At 58.5% G+C, this 10,631-nt stretch overlaps 1 protein-coding gene across 3 annotated transcripts; it reads left to right on the forward strand.

The window, feature by feature from the left end:
- Positions 1–349: 349 nt before the first annotated feature.
- SPIB (Spi-B transcription factor) lies at positions 350–4,667 on the forward strand (the record flags this gene model as incomplete). 3 transcript variants are annotated; one of them, XM_079723074.1, is made up of 5 exons in its annotated part: positions 350–403; positions 2,004–2,076; positions 2,349–2,575; positions 2,983–3,133; positions 4,369–4,667. In XM_079723074.1, the coding sequence occupies 5 exons, from the start codon at positions 350–352 to the stop codon at positions 4,665–4,667; spliced, it is 804 nt and encodes a 267-aa protein (XP_079579200.1). The 3 variants fall into 3 exon arrangements, with proteins under 3 accessions (XP_079579200.1, XP_079579201.1, XP_079579202.1); XM_079723075.1 differs by having other exon boundaries at positions 2,364–2,575; XM_079723076.1 differs by lacking the exons at positions 350–403; positions 2,349–2,575 and having other exon boundaries at positions 2,011–2,076.
- Positions 4,668–10,631: the final 5,964 nt, after the last annotated feature.

Here is a 10,631-nt window from a genome sequence, read left to right on the forward strand (position 1 = left end):
ACCCCAACGTCCGTCTCTCCATCTCTCTCCTCCGGTCCAAGATGGACCCATTTAACCGACTCGCTCACCAAGGACCCCTCCCCGCCCCCACCCGCCCTCAGGCGCCCACATCTCTCCGGGGACTTTCTCTCCCTCACTTTCCCTGCCCCCGCCCAGCCTCTGTCTATGCAAATCCCGGGGGAGGGGGAAGCATTTGCCTGGCCCCCGCCCCCCACTTCCTGTCCTGGTGGGGGTGAGTGTGGTGGGGCTGGTCTCACACAGAGACACGCAGCAGTGAACGGAGCTGTGGTGGTCACAGCTGCATCTGCCCAACCACTTCGAGACTCAGGAGGCTGAAGGCTCCCCTGACATGCCCCTGTGTCTCTCCCCCTCCAGGCTTGACGGGCCACACTTCAGCTGTTTGGTGAGTTGGGGCCCTGGGGGTCAGGGAGGGGTGGGGGGACACACCTGGCCCATCGCGACCTCCCTGCCTCAGTTTCCCCCTCCACTCCTAACTGTCCCTTTGTCTTTCTGACTTTTCCTCGGTATCTCCAAGGACCCCCTTCCCACCCATTCCATCACAGAAGTTTTTCTAACATCTCTTCCCTTCTCTCAGACTCTGGTCCACTTCCTCGAATGGGGAGGGGTGAGTCTTTGTGTCTTTGACTTTGTGTCCCTTCCTCCGTCCATCCCACATTTAATAAATCTACTTATTCCTTCTTCTCTTCTCTGCTTTACTTCGTATTTTCGAAAATTGAGTCTGGACTATTTCAGACACGCAGAATACTATACCCCACCCCCATAAACCCACAGCTCAGTCCAAGAAATAAAACCCCACTCGTGTGCTGGAAAGAAACCCCCTGTGGGTGCCCCTTCGCCAGCACATCCCACCCTCCTCCAACTTGAGGAGTTTTGCTTTAAAAAAAAAAAAAAAAGAGGTTTGCCTTACAAGTCAAGAAAGAGACACATCTTGTGTACAGCTCAATGAGGTTTTAACTTTGGCACACACCTATGTAACCACGAACCAGACCGCGATATAGAACATTACCATCACTCCGGAAGATTCCCTCACGTCCCTTCCCAATCAATACACCCCTCTGATATTTTCCACCACGGATTAGTTTTGCTTGGTTTTGAGCTTTATATAAAGTGAATCACACAGGGTGACCCCTTTTGGGTCTGGTTTCCTCACGCGACATCAAGTGTGTGTCAGACGTTGGTCCTTTTTTCTTGCCGTATAGTACTCCGTCCTAGGAACGCACCACAATTTGTGTCCATTCTCCTGTCTCTGGGCACTTGGGCTGTTTCCCGTTTGGGGGCTGTTACTAAAGCTGTGCTGATTATTCTTGAACAAGGCTGTTTCGTGGACATACGTTTTCAGTGCTCATGGGTAAATACCTTGCAGTGAGATCACTGGCTTATCAGGATGGCATATATCTAGTTTTAGACTTTAATTGCTAAAGCAACATGACTCTTGGGATGAATCGGAGTGATATGGAGGTGGATAAAAAAAGCACGGAGAGCTTCTTTGCCTCTGTTAAAAACATGTCTGTGCCTCTCACCCTTCAGCACCCTCCCCCTCCCCCAGGCAGGCAAGACTGGGGGAATTCATCTACACCGTCCCCAGCTGCTACAGTGTCACAACTGTGTATCGGCGAGGTGCTGGGATTCCCGGGAGCCCACAGTCTTAGTAGGAGCTGGCTGCTGTGTCCCTTTGCGAGGCCCTGGTCTCTTTCTATGTGTCCCTACCTGTGTCTCTGTGTGTGTGTGTGTGTGTGTGTGTGTGTGTGTGCGCGCGCGCGCGCGTCTGGGTCTGGGCCTTTTTGTGTTTCTGCTGTGTTGTATCTATCTCCCAACTCTGTATCTCTGGATGTCCCTCTCTTTGCCCCTGTCTCTGGTGCCTAGTCTCTGTGTCTCTCTTTCTCTCCCTCTCCCAGCCTGTCATAGTCTCCCCACTGGTCCAGGGTGGGGTGGGGTCTCCCTGCAGCCTGGGTTGACCCCTTTTCTTTCCCAACCCCTATCAGTACCCAGATGGAGTCTTCTATGACCTGGACAGCTGCAAGCACTCCAGCTACCCCGACTCAGACGGGGCTCCTGGTGAGTGACCCTGGCCCAGCACCCTCCCCACCTGCCCCTTGGGCCCATTTTACAGATGGGAGAGCTGAGGCCCAGGGGAGGCTGTCACCTGGCACAGCAGGACAAGGTTAGCCCAGGCCTCCAGACCTCCTCCCCTTTCCTCTCCCACTCACCCGCTTGCCCATGCAAATCTGGGGTCAGAGATTTGCACAGCCCACAATGGCCCCTCTGTGCCAGTGCAGGGGCTTCAAGGGGGAGGGGGCCGAGGCCAGACCTCTCAGCTTCTGATTCAGCGCCCTTCCCCCCAGATCTATGGAGCTACGGCCTCAGTCCGGCTGTCCCAGCCGCCTCCTATGAAACCTTTGACCCAGCTGTGGCCACCTTCAGCCACACCCAGGGTGTCCAGCTCTGTTACGGACCCTCAACCTACAGCCCTATGGGGAACCTGGACCTGGCCCCCAGCCTAGAGGCCCCGGGGCCTGGCTTCCCAGCATACCCCGTGGAGGACTTCACAAGCCAGGTGAGGGGCAGGGTCACCATGAAAATCCCCATCATTTGATTGAGGTTTCCTAGGTGCCAGGCACTACGTCAAAACCTGTGCACACGGGAACCCCTTCATCCCTCTGACGACCCTCTTAAGGTTAAGCAGCATTATTACTCCATTGCACCATCGAGCCAACAGAGGCACAAACGTGGGTCAGGGGCAGCACCAAAGACCATTATCTGTGTGGAGCAGGCTCTCATGGAGGTGGCCCGGGCATCCCCTGGCCACGCCATGGAGATCTGAACCGAGGCCAGAGGGCAGGCTGTGAGCAGAGTGGGGAGGGCCACGGCCAGGGCCCAGGAAGAAGCCAAGGGACGAAAGCAGAGGGAGTGAGAGAAGGGGGGCCTCCCCCTGGGACGACAGGTAACCCTGACCTTCCACAGACCCTGGGTCCCCTGGCGTACGCCCCATACCCCAGCCCCGTGCTGTCAGAGGAAGAGGACCTCCTGCTGGACAGTCCCACCCTGGAGGTCTCGGACAGCGAGTCAGATGAGGCCCTCGTGGCTGGCCCCGAGGGGAGGGGATCTGAGGCAGGTATGTGGGTGCAAGTGGGGTGGGAGGGACTCCAACTGGAGATGGGGGTGGGAGGTTAAAGGAACCGTGTCTTCCCAAGCAACTACTATATATACTCCAGCGCTGAGGGCAGTTCCCAGATCTGCCATCTGCTGGCTGTGTTGCCTTGGGCACCTGTCTCTACCTCTCTGTGCCTTGGTCTCCTCTCTGTACAGTGGGGACGACAGTAATAGTGTCTATTGCTGGTGGTTGGGAGGATTAGGGGGGATCATACGTGTCAATGAGATAGCAGTGCTTGGCACAGAGTTTGGCACTCAATAAATCTTTACCATCATTATGGACACAATAGCAAAAGAAATCATCACCATATCAACTCCCATCTATTATTCAGACCCTGCTTCTGCCCCTGTGCCCGACCTCCATTACTCACAACCCCTGGAAGTTGGAATTATTAGTTACTTTCCCTATCTGGGCCTCAGTTTCCCATCGGGAAAATGGGCATTGTTATTATCATCCCTATCTCATGGGGTTATGATGAAGATTAAATGAGCTCATAATTGTTCAGTGCCTAGCGCAGCACCTGGTACTAAGCGCTTCAGAAAGATTTGTAAAAACACACACACATGCCTCATTTATAGCTGAGGAAACACCAGCTCAGAGAGGTTAAGTCACCACCCCAACGTCACACAGCTGGAAAATGGCAGAGGTGGGGTTCTTGTATCCAATGCCTGCTATGAACCCCCCAACTCTGTGGGGCCCTTGCTGCTTAAAGGAGCCCGGGAGTCAGACCCCTTGGCCTCTCCCAGGATCCCAGTCCCCGTGGAACTGACACACTGAGAGACCCGGAGCTGGAGAAATGGCCACATTCAAACCCACTTCAGATCTCTTCACCACAAGTCAGCTCTGTCATAAGCCTTTGAGGAGCATTGCCAACCATTTCACAGATTCATCCATGCGCTCAGCAGATATGTGCTGGCCACCAAGGAGACACAGGACAGACACACATCCTGAAAAATAAAGCAGGGATGGGAGATGGGGGTTCTGGGGTGACACCTTCAGGAAAGGGGAGCAACTTGCCGCGGATGGGGGTGTGGCACAGACAGAGCCAGGCAGGTGTACCAAGCAGCCACCTTCGTCGCCCCAATTCTCTTGATGGGGAGACAGAGGCTTGGCGGTTCCGGGGCGGGGTGACGCGGGGAGGGGGTGGGGCGGGGCCCGAAGGATGCTTCAGCTAACGCGCCCCGCACCCGCCGCAGGGGCCCGCAAGAAGCTGCGCCTGTACCAGTTCCTGCTGGGGCTGCTGACGCGCGGAGACATGCGCGAGTGCGTGTGGTGGGTGGAGCCGGGCGCCGGGGTCTTCCAATTCTCCTCGAAGCACAAGGAGCTCCTGGCGCGCCGCTGGGGCCAGCAGAAGGGCAACCGCAAACGCATGACCTACCAGAAGCTGGCGCGCGCCCTGCGCAACTACGCCAAGACCGGCGAGATCCGCAAGGTCAAGCGCAAGCTCACCTACCAGTTTGATAGTGCGCTGCTGCCCGCCGCCCGCCGGGCCTGAGCCCAGGGCGGCCTCTCGGGGGCTCTCAGGGGCTCCACGCCTGTGTCACGTGGGCGTCCCCACACCCTAGGTCATAGGACCTACGGATCCCCCACCCTGGCTGCGGGGGCGGGGCGCTGCCACAATCCTTAAGCCCTGCCCAGGGTCCCACTGGGATCCCCCCAGTCATGTCTGGGGCCTCTTTGGGATTCCCTTGTCATGTCCAGGGGCCCCAAGATCTTCATGTCTTGGGTTGAAGGACCCAGAGACGACTATACTTATGTGTCTGTGTGGAGGGGCGGGGCAGGGCAGTGCTTCCAGAATCCCAAGAGCTTCCCTGGGATCCCCTTGTGATGTCTGAGATCCCTTGTGTGTCTGCGATCTCTCAGTCTCATCTAGGGGAGGGTGAGCCTACAGATCGTCACACCAAGAGGGGGACTCTGCCAGCAACCCTAAGCCCTGCCCTGTCCAGGGTCATTCTGGGATCCCCTTCTCATGTTTGAGTCCCTCCTGTCCCATCTGAGATCTCCTAGTTATGTCTGGGTCCCTCTGGGAACCCTTTGCATACATGTCTCTGTGCTCATCTGTGACTCTCATTCTGTCTGTCCCCCCAAATCCCTTTGTCATCTTTGAGATCCCCTAATTCTCTGGAACCACCCTGCTATCACTTGTTTATGTCTGGGACTCTCCGATCACATCTACGGTGCCTCTGGGATCCTTTTGTCATGTCTGAAAACACCCCTGTCAGGCCTGGAGGGCGGACCTCAGTGAACCTTGTTGTATCCGGGCCACCTCTGCGATGCCCTTGTTTGTCTGGAATCCTCCAATCACATCTGAGGCCCTTCTGGGATCCTCATCTGGTATGCCCTTTTGGGGACCCCACCAACAGCTCCGAGTTCTCCTGGGGACCCTCCACCTCCTGTAATGCCCTCCCTAAGGCCATGCTGGGGATCAATTCTGGCCACTCAACTGATTTCTGGGTGACCGTGGCAGCCCTCCTCATGTCAGTTCTAACCAGAGACTTTGCACAATCCAGCAACAGTGGGCCAGCTTTTCGGTGTGGAGAGGCTGGAGCAGGGTGGTGGCCGCTTCTAATGGGGAATCTGTTTTCCAATCTGCTCAAGTCCCCATCGCCCCTGGCTGTCATACCCCGGTGGCTTCTCTCAGTTGTCCGTTCGCCCCAACCATTCTCTTGTGAATCCAGCCTGAGCAGAAGCCCGAATGAACTGTGGGAGCTCTGATTGGAACCCTCGGGGGGGTGGGTCAGAGGCTGTGGGCTAAGAAGCCAGAGTCCCAAGTCCTTGAGCCTGGGTGGCTGGGGGATCTAGGGTGAAAGACTTGCTGCTTCTGGGCCAGTTTGGCCCTTCTGTGAAAGAGGAGAGGAGGAGGAGGAAGATCTCGGAAGTCCCTTGCAGCCCTGTCAAGCCTTTGATACATCTCCTGAAGTCCACCCATCCACCCACTGGTAGCCAGAAGGAAGACAAAGAGCATCAAGGACCCAGAGAGGGAAGAGGTCTTGAGGGGGGCACACAGCGGCTGGTAGCAGAGCCCAGGCTGGGACCTGCCCTCAAGAGGACAACACACACCCCTCCCTGGGGCGGTGCCAGGGACAAAATGTCTTTTGGGAGGGCCTCCTCTTGCAAATGAGGTACCTTTTACGAAAACTATCATCATCACCCCAAGTTTGGAATAAAATAAAATAAATCAAGGTAGACAGACCTTCTAGGACCCTTTGTCAGGGACCGCAATGCTGCCCATCCACCCGGGCCTGCTGGCCCTCAGAGACACTGGGACGGCGAGGGGGGAGATAAGAGAGGAGATGCAAGAGGCAGTTAGAGCCAAACCAGGCCAAGCCTTGAAGGCCGCGGTCAGGGCTTGGGATGCAGGCACTGGTGGTTCGATTCAGTTTTTGTCGCCGTCTCTTCTTGACGATTGGAGTTCTTCCCCACCCTCTTCCTGATTCCCTTTCCGTCTGGGTCTTATCCCCCCTTTCTGAATTTCTGCCCTCCTCCGGGTCTCTGTCCCCCTCTCGCTGGATACAGCCCGCCGGTAGCGAGCGAGGCTCCCGGCTCTCCAGGCTCTCCACCAACCTGCTGGGCCCGCAGGAGCCGCGCAGCAGTCTGCCTGGCAACCTATGACGTCACAAGGGGACTGCCTTCGGGTTGGCTCCGCGCTCCGTGGAGGCGGGGAATTTTCCGGCTCTTAGGGGGTTTTGGAAAAGAATGGTGTGTGTGTGTTGCCGGGCGGGGTGGCGATGGGCAGGAAGAAAACGGTGAGGGACTTGTCTTCAATAACACCGGGTCCTCTACCCGGCGTTACTTCCCCGCCCGCCCTCCGCCTTAACTCCAAGCCACACCCACCTCGCCCTCCTCTCCGAAACACCTGGTGTCCTGGAGACCCTCTCCTCCCGCGATCCCCTCATCTCCTTCACCTCCCCCCACCCGGCGTCCGGCCACCACTACCCCCATTCGGAAAGCCACAGGCACCCCTGCCGGGAAGGGCGCCAATGTCTGGGCAGCCCTCCAGGGCCTTCCCGGTCTCCCCACCCACCCCAACTGGGGCACCCGCCCCCTCCCCCGCCTCCGGTGCCCGCCGCGCCCGCTCCGGGAACCATCGCGGGGAGCCCGCAGGGCGCGGTCCCACGAGGGGCCGCGGCCACTCCGGGGTCCCAGGTGGCCGGGGCCCCAAGCTATCATGTATGCCCACGCCCGGGGGTGGGACTCCGGAGTCCCCGACCCTCAGTGCCCTCCCTGCGGGCACAGAAACCTCCCCCCGCCTCCCCCGCGGCCATCCTGCCTATCCTGGGAAACCGGACCCTCCCTCCCGGCTCTGGTTTCCCGAAAACTCCTGACTTGCAGATACTAAGAATGGCTTTCTAGACCCTGTCTTCCGCACCATCCTCAACCCCCATGCCGGGGTTCTGGCTCAGAGCCCTCACCCACTTCAGACTCCAGTCCTTTGCCGTCCCTCCGCCTAGGACCCAAGAGTCCAGGCCCTCATCGTTCTTTCTCTGGGACCCAAAAATCTGGACTCCCGGTCCCTTCTGCACCTGGACCCAGGAGTCCAGGTCCCCAGGCCCCCTCCCCTCAGACCCGGGAGTCCCCCGCCTCTGGCACGTCCTCCCTCGGACCCAGGTGTCGGAACCCCAGCCCCTCCTCCCTGGGGACCTGGCATTCAGCCACCTCTCCTTGTCCAGCTGTTATTTCTCACCCTTTCGAACACACAGGCGGAATGTGGGGCTGCAGGGGAGGGTGGGGAGGCGCGTCTGATGCCTCCCGGGGCCTCCTGGGAGTCTCTGGACTCCTTAAAGGGCTCCCCCGGGGGCCCACCTGTCCTCCCTAAGGCCCATCGGGACACAGCTGCGTTCAGAGGAGAGGGAGCAGGTCCGCCGACATGCCTGAGAAAAAAACAGGTGGATTTGGGGACTCCCTCCCTATGTGGAGACGCGGTTCTGTTTTCTGAATGGGGATTGGGGGCTTCTCCCTCCGTAGGGTTGGGAGAATGGGGTGACTTCTCCGTGTGGGGAGGAGATCCCTTCCTTGTGTGGGATAGGAGGGTCCCACACTTGTGTTAGGTGGGAGGGGGTGTCCCCTTCCCTGTGGGGTGGTAGGGGTTCCTTTCTATGTAGGGAGTTGGGGGTTTATCTCTGGGTGCAGATGGAGATTCTCTGATTATGAATTTGTGTCCATTTTTCTCGTTGAGGATGGGAGTCCTGTGGTTGTAGAGTGCGGAGTCCTTGCAGGGCGTTTGGGGTCCTCTACATTTGGGGATGGGGTCTTCTGGGAAGGGACCAGGGTCACTTCTCTGAGTGAGGATTGGGGTCTTTCGCTGCAGGGGAATGAGGTCCTCGTGTGCCTAGATACTAGAGGTTCCTCTCTGTGTGGTGAGGAGAGACTTCTCTGTACAAGGTTGAGGGGACCTCATTTCAGTGGGAATTGGGGCTTCCCCGTGTAGGAATTAGGGGACATTCTCCATATAGAGGCTGGAGAGCCTTTCTTTATGTGCAGTTCTGGGGCCCTTTGAATGGGACTGGAGGCATTTCTTTATATGGGGATGGGGCTTTCTCTCTATGAGGCAGTGAACAGAGGAGACACAAGCCCCCAGGGAGGACCCCTCCTCCCAGGGTGTCCAGTCCGCTGGCACCAGACCAACCAGGCTGAGGGATGGTGGTCCAGCCCCTCATTGCAGCTGGGGCCCCAGCGAGCCAGGCGCCAGCAGGCAGGGCAGGTGAAAGATGCTGTGGTCAGCGCGAGTATCCAGTTTCCAGCCCAGGGGAAGAGCTAATTATACCGCCAAGACCTAAAAGGTCAGAGCCTGGTGGCCTGGGTGGATGGGGCATGACCTGCCTGGGGCAAGGAGAAACCGGATCTCACAGACTCTGGGATTAGAGATAAATTTACACCTGGACTGCTGGACTCAAGATTCTGAAGGAGGAGGGGCCCAGGGACCTGCACTCCAGGGTTCTGGAAGAGGAGAACACTGAGCACGTGCTCAACTGTGAATATCTCCTGCCTCACAGCGGCCAAAAAGGCCCCCGCAGACAAAGATGCCACCCAACCGGCTCCCAAGGAAGCCCCGCCTCCAGAGGCTCTTGCAGAGCCCCCCAAAGGTGAGATGGTGTTCCAGAGGGCCAGGCAGAAGCTGGCACCTTATCCCCCAGCCTCCCCTGGCCCCCCTGCCCCTTCCCGCTCCCTCTCCTTTAGTCCACCCTCCCCACAGCTCCAGTGCTGACTGCCCTCCCCTGCTCACAGCCCTCCCTGGCTCCCCAGTGCCTCCAGGACAGAGCCTAGCCCCTCAGCCTGGCCTTCAAGCCCCCAGCAACTGGCTCATTCATCACCGAGTCCTGCCCAGCTATGAACGCCCCAGCCTATCCTCTTCTACCCCAAAGCCCCACTTAAGACCATCTGGTTCACAGATGGGGAAACTGAGGCCCAAAGGGGCGGGGAACCTGGTCACGCAGCTACCTGGATGATGCGTGATCTCTCCCAGGTCAGGAGAAGCCACTGGGCCCCAAGGTCTTTGACTGCTGAGCAGAGGGTCCCTCATTCACTCTCAACCCCGCCCCCAAAGTGGCCTGCCGCCCCCTCCCTGGCCGGCCTTAGACCCCCTAATCCTGTCTCCTGAGCAGAAGCCCCACCTGAGGACCAGTCTCCCACCATTGAGGAGCCCACCGGTGTTTTCCTGAAGAAGCCAGACTCTGTGTCGGTGGAGACTGGTGAGGGGTGCCTCGGGGAGGATCGGGTGGGGGCTGGGCTCCTGGGTCTGAGGGAGGCGGGGCTGGGGTCTCCTGGCTTCCCAGTCCTCTCCGTAGAGTCTTATGACTCCTGCCTGGCCATTCCCTCCCACCCCTCCACCCCCACGCAGGAAAGAATGCTGTGATCTTGGCCAAGTTGAACGGGAAAGAGCTGCCGGGCAAACCAACCATCAAGTGGTTCAAGGGGAAGTGGCTGGAGCTGGACTGCAAGAGTGGGACCCGATTCTCCTTCACGGAGTCCCACGACTCTGCCAGCAATGTGAGGACCCTGTGGGGACGCGAGGGCTTGTGAGCCAGGGCTGGAGATCGTGTGGAGCTCCTTGGTAGAGGTTGTGCCGGGCAGGAGGGAAGAATGTTTGGGCCAGGGCAGGGTGCACTTGGGCACGGCGTGTGCGTGCCCAGAGAGCTCTCAGGGTCAGGGACGCAGGCCCCCAGAGATCAAGATTGTCCAGGCATGGAAGAGACAGCTGGCCCTTCCTGGGGGCACTCAGAGTTGTGAGGTGGGCTCTGGGGGAGGTGGGGTGGCACTGGGGGTCAGTCATGTGCACCCATACCCCTGGCCTGGCCCCCAGATATACACCTTGGAGCTGCACATCGGGAAGGTGGTACTGGGTGACCGCGGGGATTACCGCCTCGAGGTCAAAGCCAAGGACATCTGCGACAGCTGTGCCTTCAAAATTGATGTGGAGGGTACGCTGGCTGGCGGGGATGGGGGCCAGGGGTCTTGGGTC

This window comes from Hyperoodon ampullatus (genome assembly GCF_949752795.1).
Source record: "Hyperoodon ampullatus genome assembly, chromosome: 18".
NCBI classification, from domain to species: Eukaryota; Metazoa; Chordata; class Mammalia; order Artiodactyla; family Ziphiidae; genus Hyperoodon; species Hyperoodon ampullatus.